The sequence below is a fragment of the Eschrichtius robustus genome, chromosome 13 (genome assembly GCF_028021215.1).
Source record: "Eschrichtius robustus isolate mEscRob2 chromosome 13, mEscRob2.pri, whole genome shotgun sequence".
NCBI lineage: Eukaryota > Metazoa > Chordata > Mammalia > Artiodactyla > Eschrichtiidae > Eschrichtius > Eschrichtius robustus.
The window spans coordinates 15,489,965-15,506,590 of record NC_090836.1 but is presented as its reverse complement, the minus strand read 5'-3'; the positions used below and the strand labels follow the sequence as shown (position 1 = coordinate 15,506,590).

The following is a 16,626-nucleotide window of genomic DNA, read 5'->3' as shown; positions in this document are numbered from 1 at the left end:
CCTCTCTGCTAATGATAATCTGTATTTGCAGCCGCTCCCCAGCACTAGCATCACTGCCTCAGCTCCACCTCAGATCATCAGGCATTAATTCTCATAAGAAGCACACAACCTAGATCCCTCGCATGCACAGTTCACAGTAGGGTTCGCCCTCCTATGAGAATCTAATGCCGCCGCTGATCTGACAGGAGGTGGAGCTCAGGCGGTAATGCGAGCGATAGGGAGCGGCTGTAAATACAGATGAAGCTTCGCTCACTCACCCGCCGCTCACCTCCTGCTGTGCGGCCTGATTCCTAACAGGCCACGGACTGGTACTGGTCTGTGGCCTGGGGGTTGGGGACCCCTGATCTAGAAGCATTTGAAATGCGAATACAGTTTTGAGTAAAATGTTGTTTAAAACATAAAGATTTTTGAATGAATTGAAGACATTTTAAAATTTGAGCCTAGCAGCCTAGATATAACTAAGTTCAGTTCAAGCAGTAACTGAGAAAAGTCAAGGATTATTGAGGAAGCCTCTTAATTTTTTTGGTTAATTTTATGTATATATGTATATATATACATATGTATGTAATTGTTTGTTTGTTTGTTTTTTGGCCATGCTGTGGGGCTTGCAGGATCTCAGTTCCCTGACCAGGGATTGAACCTGAGCCTCGGCAGTGAAAGCCTGGAGTCCTAACTTAGACCACCAGGGAACTGCCAGGATAATTGTGTTCTTTATTGTTGCTATGCTTAGCTATTTTAATAAAAACATAGTAGTGAAACTGCACCTCAGATTGGGTCTTGAACCCACTTGCTGGGACTTGAACCCAGCCTAAACCCAGATTGGGACTTGAACCTCCGAGGCCGGAACTTGAACCTGGCCAAAATCCTGATTGGGACTTGAACCCATGCGACCGGGACTCGAACCCGGCCAAAACCCAGGGTCTTCCAACTGAGATCACACACCTGGTTTCAGGACTTAAGGAAGCTCAGATTCTTGATGTCTCATTGCAGAAAGAATTCAGTGAGAGACAAGTGATACGTAAGAAGTGGATTTATTTAGAGAGAAACACACTCCACAGACAGAGCGTGGGCCATCTCAGAAGGTGAGAGCGGCACCAGGGTATGGGGCTGTTAGTTTTTATAGGGGTGGGTAATTTCATAGGCTAATGAGTGGGAGGAGAATTCCAGCTATTTCGGGAATGGGCGGGGATTTCCAGGAATTGGGCCACCGCCCACTTTTTGATCCTTATGGTTGGCCTTGGAACTGTCATGGCGCCTGTGGGTGTGTCATTTAGCTTGCTGATGTGTTACAATGAGCGTAGACTGAGGTTCAAGGTCTAGTAGAAATCTACTTCTCTGCCATCTTGGACACATTTGGTTCTAATCAGTTTATGTCATGTCCTTGGGCTATGTCATTCTTTCAAAGGTTGTGCCCTGCCCCCTTCCCTCCTGTTTCAGTAGAGCTGGAAATCTCACTAATTGAACTTAGTTAACCAGACCTTTCAGAAGTGTGTATATTCAAATCAGAAAGCCACAACTCAGGTATTTTGTAGCTGATCTGGGGCAGTGGAATCTAATTGCAGGCAAAGTATTTTAATGAAAATAAGTAAGCTACCTCTGTCTGGCTGTGGTTTTTAAATTTTATTGTGTGATCCATGCTACCACTAAATGTCTGGAGGAGAAGCTGATGTAATAATTTCCCCACTTAGCTTTATATTCATTCATTCATTCATTCATTCATTCAAGAAAATTTATTGAGCACCTAGACACTGAGGAATTTCTTAAGAATCAAGTCCAAATTTAAAAAATTTTGCTCAAAATCCTTTTATATTTGGCCTACATTGACTTATCTAGCCTATATGCTATGAATTTACTTTACAGCCCTTTACTTTGGCCAAGCTGGGAGCACAGATGTTGAAAACATGAGATACAGCATGGGTTCTAATCCTGGACCTGCTGTATCTCAGTTTCCTCATCTCTGAAATGGACAAGCAATACCTAGCTCTTAGAATTGCTGTGAGGATTAACTAAGAACATATACACAAAGGCCTGACACAGAGAGGACTACACACTTGTGAATGGCTCTATGAGGTTCTATGCAGAGGGCACAGACTGCAGGCCTGCCAGCCAGGCTTCAAACCATGTTCTACCACTTAGTAGTTCTGCAACCCTCAGCAAGTTACTTATCCTCTGTGTGCCTCAATCTCTTCCTCTGTAAAATGGGGATAAGAGCACTTGACTACTGGGATTGCTGAGAGGATTAAATGAGCTAAAGCATGTAAAAGTACTTAGAACATAGCCTGGCACATAGTAAACACTCAATAAATTTTAAATACTCTAATTAGTCCCCAAACTAATAAAAATGTTCTAGAGCTGAACCTAGTCGAAGCTAAATCTCCCTTTCTCTTCAAAAATGCCATCTGTAGAATCCCATCTCTCCTTCAAGGTTTAATTTACTCCCAGCTCTTCCATGTAACCTCTTTGGTTGCATAAGCCCTTAAGTGGACCTTTGAATTTGGTAGCATTTTTTACATATCACTCTCCCACAGAGTCATCACTACTGCTAACATTTTAGTGAGTTGTAGCAATATCCTAGACTTCCATAATCAGAATAAAATCTTAATTTTGTATATAAAAGTTTTCCAACTCTTTTTTCTTACTCTCTATACTGTTGTATATTTGCTATATTGAATGAAACTTTTGAAATAATTTTGGAAGAGCACTAAATTTTACAACTTCCTGAAATTTTCTTTTCTAACGTGATAGATAACGCTTTTCTTTTCAATAGAGAAATGTATGTTTGACCAAAGCGATTTCTCTTGGAAAGTTTTTGTAGTTATGCTTAAGTTCATGTGATAACACATTTCCTTCTTCCACGGTAACCACCATTATAAATCAGATGAAGAAACATTATAGCAGAGAGTCAAATACACAAAGGAAACATATCCGTTAGAGAAAATATAAACTAATAATAAGAACCCAAGTTTAGCTGTGTTTAAATTATTATCATAGTTTAAAATGCTGCATCTTTTCTATATGATTTGCATGGCTCACTTCTGAGCAATTTTAAAAAATAACTCAGAATTAGACTAAAATTTTTCTAGAAATGGAAAGAAGCCTCACGTGTGAAACAGAATCCTATCCCATCCCTACAGGCTGTAAGAGCTGTAGCTGGTACGTGATTTATCAATCTACTCAAATGTGAACCTAATCCTAGGTTGCAGAATTAGTGTACTGGAGCCTATGTCTGAAGTTTAAGCAGGACTTATAAACCTGAGATATAAATTGGCTGTGGCAAGAGGGAAGATTGGAAATGATTTCATCTCTTAGAATCTATACTGTGTTGCATTCTGAATAAAATGTTGAAAATCTCTCATTTATAGCTGTGCAAATAAACCAGAAATTTCTTGTTGTGACTATCCTACCTTTTCTTTTTTTTTTCTTTTCCAGATAAGTGGTTTTACTATTACCTGCCTAAGTCCTAACTATTCATGCTTCTGTACCTTTTACCTGTATAGTTTCCCACTTCTGGACATCTTTTCTATTTCTCTCTCTCTCTCACCTGATGTTGTAATACTAAGGGATCAGGATCAAAAATTTTTTCTTTTAAGAAGTCTTCTTCTTCTTTTTTTAATCCCAAAGGCTATGCATTTATTCCTTTCTAAATGGTATATAATTTCATTTTAGGACAATTAAATATGTGTTTGCATTAATGAATATATGAAATGACAAAATTATTGAAATGGAGAACAAATTAGTAGTTGCCAGGGGTTAAGGATAGAGGGGGATCGGGGGGTGAGAGGGAAGTGGGGTAACATGAAGCATCCTGGGGGTGATGGAGCTGTTCTGTATCTGGATGGTATCAATATTAATAAGCTGGTCATGATATTGTACTGTAATTTTATAAGATGTTACCATTGGGGGGAACTGGTAAAGGGCACATGGGATCTCTTTGTATTACATCTTAAAACTGCATGTGAATCTACAATTATCTCAAAATAAAATGTCTAATTAAAATTTGTATAAGACATATGGATATAAATATTGATGGAAGCCTTGGATGTAACTGATACCAGTTTGCTGGAGACAGTACAGTGAGAAGACAAAAGGACTAAGATAAATCTTCAGGAATCTGACATCTAGTGGCTTGGTAGAAGGGAATCATCCTGCATTGGATACTGAGTAGGGGAGAAAAACTAGAGGGTGATGATGTATCATAGAAGGCAAGCAAAGAGGGTATTATGAAGAAGAAATAGTCAACACTGTTGAAATCTGCTGCTAAATTAGGTAAAATGAGGAATAAGTATTGTTGGGTTTAGCATTATGGTCATCACTGATTTTATCAAGTAATGAAGAATAAAGCCAGATTGAAGTGGTTATGGAATAGGAGGTAAGAAAAGGAGACCAGGAGTTTAGAACCTCCTTCAGGAAATTTGGGAAGGTGAGCAAAATGGCATAGAAACTATTTTTTTGAGGCAAGGCTAAACTTTGGAGCGATAAGCATATTTAACAGGATTATTTAAAGGAGAGAGGAGGGAATTCCCTGGTGGTCCAGTGGTTAGGACTTGGAGCTTTCACTGCTGTGGCCCAGGTTCAATCCCTGGTCAGAGAACTAAGATCCCACAAGCCACACAGCATGGCTAATAAATAAATAAATAAATGGGAGAGGAATGCAAGGAAAAATGGATTATTGATAGCATAATGTATGTAAGAAGATGGGAGGGAAATGGTTCCAAAGCACAGATGGAGGTATTGGCTTTAGAAATGAAAAACTAATCTTCTATTATCACAAGAAAGAAGTTTATATGCAGATATAAGTTTGTGAGTTTTGTACAGAGTACAAAAGCAGGCTCTGTTCTGTTTCTTTTTATTTTTCCCCAAAAAAGTAGGAGGTGTGGTTGTCTGTCTAAAATAAGTAGTAGTAAATAATGGGTTGGAGAGATCTGAGGTTTATCCTGTGAGGATAAGTATTGTGGGATTGCTGGGCCATGAGGATGGCCCATTTGAAACTGAGGACAACATCTGCCCTGTTGTGTCAATGCTTTCTTGCAGTGCTAGGCTGCTCAGTGTCACTAGCCCTCACAGTGGACACTGCCCTATTCTGAAATACATTATTAAGGTAATGGACCAAGCATGCTAACTGTAATGGATGCGCTCTGAAATAGCAGAGGTGCTGTATCCTTAAAATGAGCATTCTTTCATTTATTGAACTATTCCTTAAACAAATATGTACATACTTGAAAAATGAATGATGTTTGATTTTAAAGTATCGAGCACATAAGCTATTTGAGGACATAATTATTCACAGAAGCAACTTCCTTATATGTGAATTATGCAGTCTAAATAGTACCACTGGGCTTCATCCCAGCAGTTCAGGGTGGTCTTTGGCCATACCGAGTTCAACAAAACAGTCCCTGGCGAGCTCGGAAAACTGGAGTCACATCCCATGAGCATTTAACTTCTATTAGATTAATGATTCCTATTAGATGTATTTTTTTTAATGTAAGAAAAAAATTAAAAGAGAGTGAGCAATTGTGCCTGATTTTTCAGTCATAAAAGAGCATATGGCCCATAGATGGGAGAGTGGCCCTGCTATTGTAACACCTGGTTTTAATGTCTGAATGCCTCCCATCATGCAAACATCTTGCAACACATTTGATTATAGTTGTTAAAGACATGAATTTAATATATATCATGGCCATAAATGCGGATAACTATGTCATCTGGTACTAACTAAAGAAACAGCCATCTTTCCCAATGCTGAAGAGGAAACAGTGTGTTGGAATTACTGAGAAATGGAATTACCAGATTCCCACATGGCACCTGCCCAAGGTGGACTATAGCAATGAAGACTTGTATCTTAGTTTGTGATTCGTAAATTAGAGAAAATAACAGTAGCTACCGCAAAGAGTTCCTGTGAGGATTAATTAAGCTAATGCACATCAAGTATTGATAAGGCTTTAAAGGGTAATTTCGACTTTTCCTTTTAGAATCTGATCCCATATACTGGATGACACAGCACCACCCTAAGAAGCACTGCTTTCTGCCACTCCCAGTGACATTTCACCACAATCTGAGAAAAGCTATGTGTTTCAGTAGTGGTGATGTAGGCAGGGGATATGGAGAGAGGACTGGAAAGACAGAGAACTCAAGCAAGGATTCATGATGATAGAATCTGTCTTCTGTGCTCTGCGAACATACTTATTTCTTCCTTTTATAGGATAGTTCATCTAATATTTACTCGAGCAATGGATAAAGCCTGTAAATGGACACATACAAATGGACATGGAAAGGCTCGAGGGCTGAATATGTATTTGTACCCTGAACTGAAATGTGGGACTCAGTAATGAGGCGCATTTTATGTTTATTATTGAAATTATTATTAATTTCATGAATTAAAAATGTTTTGTCCCCAGGAAATATCATAGTAACATTAAAATATATTGTTTTAAAGATTCCTAAAAGCTGCAGACTCCCGTCATTGTGAATGGTGATATTAGCATACAAATAAATGACTACAGAGTACATTGGGCAATGTTTAAGCCTACACTTTTCCTGATATCACAAATGACCTACATTTCAGAGAGCACATTTTGCTGTCCAACAGAAAGAACACAAGTCTCTTGTCTCATATCCATGAGTTATTTGAGAAGGCAGATTTGGAATCTCCATTGGATAGGATAGAACCTTGTATAATTAGACAACACAAGAAACCTCATATGTGCAATATAATAAGAACATAAGGGTGCATGTACTATTACAAAAAGAACATTTAACACCCTGTGAGAGCTCCAAGCTCTCAGCAATTATTAACTAAGGAGACCCTCACCAATAATCTCTTAAGTGTAAAACATGTTTTTTCCCTGGTCTAGCCTCTTTTATAAATACACTGTGGGTCCTAAGTTAGACTCTGGGAGGTCCCTGATCTTTAACTGCTTAATAACTTTAGATACTGACTCTGGAGTTCCTCCCAGGCTCAGGTACACTGTCTCTCTTATTTGAAGAGGGTAGTTAAAACAACTACCTCTTCACAAGGCCTACTTTCCTAAGTCTGATATTTTGGGTGTGAGTTTATAGTAGATCAGGATTTTATGAGAATGGCAACAGAATGGTCAGTTCCTCCAAATTCCCATGTTTCCCCGACCTTGAGCTTGAGTTCAAGGGAAAGTGCACAGTTATGCTTTGCATGGAATTCCAGTGTATGCTTGGAACAGAAATTAGTCTGGATATAGGGAAAAGATTATTAATGCTATAATGCTTGGGTGACAATGAATGGTAGTATCGCATTTTAAATACGATAAGATTTTAAAATCAGGTTGAAGGTATAAATCAAGAATAGCCCAAGTTACCTCTGAAAACATTTAACTCATGATCAATATTTATGTATAAAGCTTGAAATGGACCTTTTATCTCTTACTAAGTTTAACATCAGGAGTGTCTCCCCCAGCACAGAAGCAGGTACTGTTTCTTCATTTGGGTACCAGAAGAAGTTCTAATACTAGGCTCATGTTTAGGAGATATCTGTAGTCTTTCTTCAAAAACTAGACTCAGACTCAGGGTTATGAGATGCTTATATTGACAGGCACATTGTACCTTAGACCAGCTAAGGAGTCAGCACTCATGTCTGCCATCTTAAGCATGCTTTGTTCTCACTGGGTGCAGGAAAGCAGAATCCTTACACTATTTAAATTGTTTTCTCTCTCCCCTTCCCTCCTTCCCTATCTTTGTTCCCCTCTGTGTCACAAACTTTTCTTCCTTTCTCAAGCACCCTTCACTCTTTTCATCTGAAAATGTGCAAGTCTCTTTTTGAAGAAAACTCATGGTTGGGTGGTTGGGTTTTTTAATTAGAGAAACTGTTTTTTTTTTTTTACTTATAATGGGAGGGAGGTAAACATAAAGGAAGTTACTCAAAAGAAAGCAGGTGATAAAGCATAGTGGAATGATAAATTGAAGTAGAAGAGGGAAAAACAACAGTGAGAAGATGGGAATGACAAAATAAACTTCATTTCTTGAAATAGTGAGAGTGCTTTGGAAAATCCAAAGCCCTATTCAAATGCTAGGTGTAGTTTGCCTGAGATTGACTTTGTGACTGGAGAAGGCCTTTGTGAAAATTACAGTGTACCAAATTTTTTCTTCAGTTATTTCGCTGTGGTAAAATACATATAACATAAAACGTACCATCTTAAACCATTGTTAAGTGTACAGTTCAGTGGTATTAAATATATTCATCATGTTGTGCAACCATCACCACCATTCACCTCCACAATTCTTTTCATCTCTTAACACTGAAATTCTATACCCATTAAACAATAACTCCCCATTCCCCCCTCCCCAAGGCTCCTGGTCACCACCACCTTAGTTTCTGTATCTCTGTAGCTATGATTTGGACATCATGTAAGTGGAATCATACAGTCATTTGTCTTTTTGAGACTGGCTTATTTTGCTTAGTGCAATGTCCTCAGGATTCAACCATGCTGTGGAGTGTGTCAGAATTATTCCTTTAAGAATGAATAATAGTCTACGGTACGTATATTCCATATTCTGCTTATCCATTCATCTGTTGATGAACATTTGGATTGCTTCCACATTTCAGTTATTGTGAATAATGTTGCTATAAACATGGTTGTACAAATATCTCTTTGATACTCTGCTTTCAATTCCTTTGGGTATATTCCCAGAAGCAGAATTGCTGGATCATATGGTAATTCCATTTTTAATTTGGTGAGTAACAGCCATACTGTTTTCCACAGTAGCTGTACTATTTTATATTCCCACTGACATTGCACAGGGGTTCCAATTTCTCCACATCCTTGTCAAAACTTATTTTCTGTTTTTTGACAATAGCCATCCTAAATGGTTATGAGGTAGTATGTATCAAATTTTGAGTCTCATCCCCCAGACTCCCACATGTAAAAACCATCAGGTAAAAAAATCCCTGGGTAAATTTCCAGTTAGAATAACAGAATATGGCAAATTCTTAATAATTTTATCTTCAGAAAAACTGCTGCTTCTCAGGTCAAGAAAAGTAAATTGTATGGCATTTTTGTAGTGATCCTTCACTTAACCAAAATTGAGCCTCTGCTAAATGTCAGGCACTAGCTAGGCGCTTAAGATACAAAGATGTTCTTATGGCACTCACAGTTGGAGAGGTATTAGATAGTGTGCTTTTCTTCTAGAAAGTTCAGATGAAATTGAAACCTGCTTTGAGTTAAAGGAACCAGAGTGTTTCTTAATAAACAATCTTGTGAAAACAGACCAGTGAAACATCGAATTTCAAAGAACACTAAGGTAGTAATTAAAGCATGTGGGAGATCATTAATACCTATATGGCATTTGGATTACTATGAATATTGTACTAAACCAGAATGACTGGAGTAAGACAAAAATTAATCTTTTAATCTGCTAATGGAGTTTTTTCCCAAAGATGGTTAAATTGAGGACATTTAGAATATAAATAATATAATACTCAAATTAGAGCTTAAACATTAAACATTTTTAAATTAATGGTAATTAAATATGGAAGACAGTGTCAAAACGATTATAGATACAGATAATTTTTATGACTAATATTGAGATGAAAATTCTGAGGTCAATTATATTAGGTGATTGTTGATCTGTTGGGATAAAACTTGAAAATCGGGTATAAATCATGTTGTTAAAAAGACAGATATATAATATTTTGATCACCCAGGTGTATATATTTTAATAGGAAAAGAACAGAGTTTGACTTTTGTTGAGTTCTGGAATGATTTTTCATCTGTTTTAAATGGATTTATGTCCTAGAGTGTGGTGGTAAATATTTAATAACCAGCTCACTTACTTTTTTTAGGAAAAAAAAAAAAGCTCTGATTTGTGACATTTGCCAATTTCCATGGTGTATATTCTCCCACCATGGCTGATTTCAGGCTACCAGTGGAATGTCATTGAATGTGGAGTTGAGAAAGAATACACATAATAGGCTCTTCCAAGCCAGTGTGAGCCAGCTCCAGCACACCTCTGCTCATGTCTAAAATTGTATCAGAAGTCAAAAGTGACTTGGTGAAAAACATTACAATCCAAATAAACCTAATAGTGCAATCTAATCTATCAGGCAACAAACTTCAAAGTCAGAGAAGTTCAATTTATAAATTTAAAAAGTACCAAAAAGTACTTTAAAAAGTACCAAAATAAGATATTTAGATAACTTTGAACAAAAAGAAACAATAATTACCTAAAGATGCAATCTCATTTCTTGTCACTTCATTTGGAATACTTACATTATAATTAATTCCAACAAACATTTATAGAGCCTTTACTCAGTGCTAGGAACTCTTCCAAGCATTTTACATATATCAATTAATTTAATCTTCAAAACAAATCTGTTTTTCATAAAAGATTAAACTGAAGCATACAGAGCCATTTGTTTAAGGTCACATCATTAGTAAATGATAGTAAGGGATTAAAAAAAAAAAAAGCTTAGTCTATCTCCAGGGTACCTGCCTTTAACTACTGCTCATACAGCCTCTAAAATTATCTAGAAATAAGGCTGCAAGAAAGACTTCATGCAAGTCTGGCATTACAAAGTGAAAGACCATACAGACTGGAAATATAGTCTGAAAAAATAAAAGTATGAAACAATGAGTTAGGAGAACGATAAACATCACCAATAAAGGCCTTCCTTAATTTCTCCTCCTCTGTAAAAGAAAGTCACCATCAAGAAATTATTGAGTGGAAATTTAGAGTTTATTACAATAATATCTTTTATGCAATGAAAAAATTACTATATGGAAATCATTGTTACAGGGGAACTTTGAGTGAAAAATTGTGGATGTATAATTTGTTAACCACTTTAATTTGAATCTCTGTAAGAGAAAATAAAGAAATGAAGATAATAATTAGGCAATACTTCAAAAGAAAAACCAACCGGTTTCAGAAAGTTGGTGAAATTTCTCATTGTTTTCATTGTAGGGATTAGCCATTGTTTTCCCCAGAATCATTAAATAATGCTGGGGCTGAATTGTCCTGTGATTTAATCTGCTGGTGTAAATCCTCTTCATCTAATCTCATAATTAAAACCGGTAGGGAAGAACTTCTTGTTTATATACAAGATGTGAAATCCTTCAAATTCATAACTGAGATGTAATTTTTTTTCTTTATTCAAAGTTAGAAAGTTAGAGCTTCAGATTTGGTCTAAGCATGAAGATGGGCTTTCCAGATTTCTGGACAACTGAATTAAGAGCAGTGGTTCAGGGAAACCTGAGCAAAGACTCCTAATGAGAGTGTTGCTGGGATGACTCCACATAATTCAAAAATCAGGACAGCCCAGTGTTTATAAACATGTCTTAAGCAGAATCACACGGACGATTAGTGTAAGATGTTCTGGAATGATGATATAAGCATCAGTACAAAGCATGAGTACAAAAGGGCAATGGCCCAGCAAGAAATCCCTTTATTTCTCAAGATCTTCCTTGTAAGGAGAATATCACTTCATTGCTGCTTCCTCTTAAGGAAACCAAGGGAAAATCTCTCCCCAGATATACTGCATTTGCTTTCGCTTTGTTGGCCTGCTAATTTCCACTATTAAGTGCTGTATCCTTGGCTAAGGGTTAAATCTTAGAGAGGGATTTTATGTTATGTATGTGATTTCTTTTTGTCAACCCCAAACTTATCCACAACTGGAAACTGTATTTATGTGAGGTTGAGCAATTGTATTATGAAGTAAATCAGTTAATGTATGTTAGTGACACTTTGTAGACCATAAAAAGTCACACAAATACTTTCCTTCCCCATGTTTTTAAGGAGTAGACAATAGGAGAAACACATGTGTCTGGGATACATATGCTCTTTACTCCCTGCGGGCGCTGCATTTTATGTTAAGGAGTATGATCCTGGCTTATTGCTGTTTATCACTGGGGCATTTATATGGCCTTGCTAGGCTATGGGAGATTAGGATAGTCATAGGGCATGATTTACAAACCTGGCTTTGTACATTAGGGAGTGTTTATTAATATATCTAGTATGTGTACAGAAGAAGCTAGGTGGAGCTGGCTTTTCTCTAGAGATCAGTTTTATACGTAATAAGTGTAGTACAAATAAGAATGTTCATTTATCCTAGGGGGATTCAGAGGCCTGATTTATGAGACCTTTGTCCACCTAGCAACGAAGAAGAACAACCAGTGGACCTAGGATGGAAGACATCAGTTGCTTAATGAAACAACAATCAAATGAACTCCAGAAACAACTGAAAGAGACTTTGAAGAAAATTATAAGATGCTGCCTATAATTCAAAATATATAGTGAGTAATAGGGAGTAGACATAGTTCAGTTTAACCATTAAGGAAACTCAGGGCAGAAGTATCAGTATCAAGAAAGAAATCCAAGGATACATTGCCAATGAGTCTTACATAGCCATTGGTGGAGACAGAATCCTGCAAACAATAATCCAAATGGGTCATAATGCTGCAGTTGGCCTCCTTAGCTGGTGCTCAATAATCAATAATCTCAAGGGAAGACAGGGCCAACTTCATTTTCTTTCATCCAATTAATAATTATTGAAAGGTTGAAGGCTGACCTGTGAATAGTTTATTGGCTGGCTAATTCAGAAAACAATATTAAGAACCTACTATAAGTGAGGCTCTGTGCTGGGCACATTTTCATGACCTCCATAACGGTTGCATAAAAAAGATTTAAATTGCTGCACTTCAGAAGTAGCAGTAGCTGCTGTAACATCAACAAACAAACAATTGGGCTCCATCTTTTCTACAGACCTTGGTGGATATCTTTATTATAGCACTTACTATATTGTTTAGTAACTTGTTCTTTACTTTGTATGTTTCCCCAACCGAAACTTTTTCTGTAGAGCTGGAATATCTTTATGCATCTTTTAACCACCCCCAAGGTCAGCACAGATGCTGGTCGAATAAATGAATAAGGGGGTTAACCCGAATTCTCACTGGACAATACAGCAAAATAAATAAAGATGTTACAGCTTTAATCTAATCTTTAAATTTCTAGGAAAGAGTGGATTGAGGGAAAGTGTTACATAAGTAAATTATGCAATATGCTCGTATATGTTAATTAACATTTGTCCTTTATAGACCAGATATCCCTCCTCTGTGATGTTCTAATTGTCTATACATCTATCTCTGCCCTCACCACATTCTGGAGTAATTATTTATGTGTCTGTCTTCCCAGTATTTTAAAGAAAGAGTAAGCCCCAGTGAGGTGGTAAAAGTGTATTATTCATCTTTGTATCCCCAAGGTTTATCACAGTCCTTGGCACACAGACCATCCTCAACAGATGTGTAAGGAATGAATGAATATGTGGTGCCTCTTCCTGAGCTTAGTCATTATAGAAGGCAATGTACTGAAAATAATAAAAAGTGAGACAATTCCATCTGTATGCCTCCACAAAATAGAAGCTATCAGTTTATAAGAATTAAACCTTATTATGTAGTTTATATTGGTATTTTAATACCAGATTACGACAATCTGGTGAAAATTCATCTTGTTATATTGTAGGAGACTTTTATGTCCTCTGTTGAAGAGCTATTTTTAGCTAAAAGTGACTGATTAGTCTTTGGAATGGTCTGATCCCATTTCTACTTTAATATGAAGTATCCTTTTGGAGCAAGGGACTTTTAGATTTCTGGTTCCCTTGCCCCCAGCTCAAATAAAATAAAACAAAAACCTATTCAACAACCAGTCTTTTCCTTTTCAGTAAATGATATAATTGTTTGCTAAGAACAAAAATCCAGGAGTCATCCTTGAATATTTTCCTTTCTTCTTCTACCCACCGGGCCCATTTTCCCAGCCCATTAATGACTGCCAATGCCAATCAATTAGCAGGTCCTGTGGTTCAGATTCCAAAATATATTCTGAATCTGTCAGTTTTTGCCACTTCTTAACCATTAAGGTCTTGCCTTAACTATTGCAATAGCCTTCGAACTGGTCTCATTACTTGACAGGACAGCAGGAGAGAGCTTTGAAATCCACTGAAATCCATCAATGGTTTGCCTCTGAACGTAAAGTAAAAGCCAACCTCTACACCATGTCCTCAGTGCCCTACTTGATCTGGCCTCCACCAAACCCTTTATCTTTCCCTCCTACTACCCACCCCTCTTTATTCCACCTCCAGGCCCCAGGCCTTCTTGCTGTCACTGGAACATGCCTGCTTAGTCCATGCTCATGGATGTTATTTTTGCTGTTCTCTCTTCCTAGAATACTCTTCCCGTGGATCTCCACAAGGTGATTACTCACCATACAGCTATCTCTCATTTCTTTAAGGAGGCCTCTTTAAAATAGCATCCCTGCCCCTGTTAATTTCTATCCCATTTCTCTGCTTTAGTTTCTTAGTAAGAAATGAAACTCCTCATTTCCTCGTGTTATCTTTTTTAATGTCTGTCATCCCTACTAAAAAGACATCACGGTTTGTATCTGCTTTGTCCACTGTTGTATCCCCAGAGTCTTGAATGGTAGATGCTTACTAAATATTTTTGGAATAATTCAAGCCTAATTCAGTGCAGTAAGTGTGCTCCTTTTACATGTAGACCAGGCTGGTGATTGTTATGGGCAATATACCAGATGTATTGAGACCATGAACTCAGGCCTCGTTGTCCATTCAAGGCTTATAAGAAAATGAACAGATCATATTTCATACAATTCAGACTGGAGCAGTATTAGTACCCTGTGGGAGAAGGCCAATTTAATCTACTAACAGTTTGAGGAAAGCTGATTTGTTCCATTAACAGTCTATCAAAAAAAATCTTTCCCTCAATATTATTAGATATATAGTCATGTTTACGTTATCTTGGGGAATTTGAGAGATGGGGAACAAGTCATCTGCTGGGTTTCTACGCCATTACATGTTATATATCACTCCGGGAGATTGCTTAATTACATTAATAAACATTATTTGAGCACTGACCTTTTTATCCCTCCAAATGTTTGTGCATGACCCAGGAATTTTCCAAAGTCAATATGAAACATGTGGCCTGACTTTGTCAGCATGATATTGTCGTTGTGACGGTCACAGACTCCCAGGATGAACGTTACCACACACCAGCCAGCGCAGGAATAGAAAAAGTTCCTCAAGGCCTAATTGGTTGAAAAATAATAACACAACAATGACACACACAAAAAATGAGCAAACGCAGAGGTAATGGTAAAAATACGATAAAAAGCAAAATTATATAATCAAGAACCAATTCTACATCTCAGTTGAGTGGATATGATTAAATGGTTGGTTCTTGACACGCTACAGAAGAACATGAAGCAATCTGTTCTTTAGCCTAATGAGTGTTTTTGTTGAAATGGGAGAAAATAACTTTCATTCGGTTAAAGCTAATTTTCACAGTTTATTAGAGAGGATTCTTAGTGTTATTTTTTAATGTCACAAATATACAATAGTGGATACCTTTTTTCAAGGTAAAAGAAGAAGGAACAATATGGTCCAGTATTGCCTATTCCCATAGAAATTTAAAATACCAATTTTTTAATATTTGAAATTTTTAACACAGAAAAAACTACACTGAGATATCTGTAACATTTTATGTTTATCCTACAAATATGTCATCCAGTTAATGCCCCAAAGGGTTTTGGTACAGTATATACCAGTGAACTCTTGTGCGGGTAGAAGCAGATTCCACTAAGTTAGTTGTGGCTTATGTTTCTTTAATAGACAGAGGTTTCTTGCCAAAATTACTCTTTTTTCAAAAAAACTGTCCCCTGGGTATTCATTGTTTTGATCGATGATGCAACGATGAGTGTAAGCACGAGTGACTGGCTGAGCCACAGGTATGGGCCTCCTCAACTAGCGAGTGGAAGACCACGTGGCTGGACTACATACCAGGACACCTTATTTCCAGGTATCCCAGGTGCCTGAGCAAGTCTTTAATTTGTCTGTCTAGATTTTCTCTACTTGTAAAGTGAAGATAATAAAATATGTCCTTCACAGGGTGGTTAAGAACATCAAATGTACATGGAAACACCCCAAACAATATAACCCCAGGGGTTTGTGCCTAACTCAAGCTACAATTTGGGGAAAGGCTAAAAACTAGATTTCTAGATAATCGCATCTAATTCCCTGTTACCTGGCCTCCAAAACCTGTATTTTGCTCTATTCCAATCTCACAGAAGTCTGGAGTAGATGAACTCTTGGATCTCTCCTTCATGGCCCAGGCCAGCTAGGGTGACCACGCCTGCCAGTTTGCCCAGGACTGAGGAGTTTCCTAGAATGAGGGATGTTTAGTGCTCAGGACAGTTCTGAGCAAATCTAAAGCTGGCCCATATTGCATCTTTGTGTGAATTAGCATAAAGGTGCCCCTGCCTCTGGGGCAGCTGTACCAGTTCATGCCTTGGCAAGTGAAACAAGGCCTGGCTCTAGCCAAATCATCCCCTAATCTGGGAGCCCTGGTAGAGGGTGGAACCTGTACGATTGTAGACTGCAGGCTAGATGCCAGGGCATAGTGGGAAAAAATGTTGGCAGTCAAATGGAATAGTATACATTTTGTAAAGTTCTGAGATACAAAAAAATAAAAACTCTATTAGGCATTCTGCAAACATTGAAAGAGTGAGGCATGAAAAAACAGAACTTGGAGGAAGAAATATATTGCAATGGAAGGAGGGAGATATATAGAAATTATAGGTTGTGTACAAAAAGGCACAAGT

At 37.5% G+C, this 16,626-nt stretch overlaps 1 protein-coding gene across 3 annotated transcripts in view; it reads right to left on the bottom strand.

The window, feature by feature from the left end:
• The window catches only part of PIK3C2G (phosphatidylinositol-4-phosphate 3-kinase catalytic subunit type 2 gamma), a 346,938-nt gene that overhangs the window by 118,863 nt on the left and 211,449 nt on the right, over window positions 1-16,626 (bottom strand). For all 3 annotated transcript variants that reach the window (XM_068560099.1, XM_068560101.1, XM_068560102.1), the window contains one exon: window positions 14,885-15,054. In XM_068560099.1, the coding sequence (XP_068416200.1) occupies window positions 14,885-15,054 (170 nt within the window). The remainder of the gene's footprint in view (window positions 1-14,884; window positions 15,055-16,626) is intronic.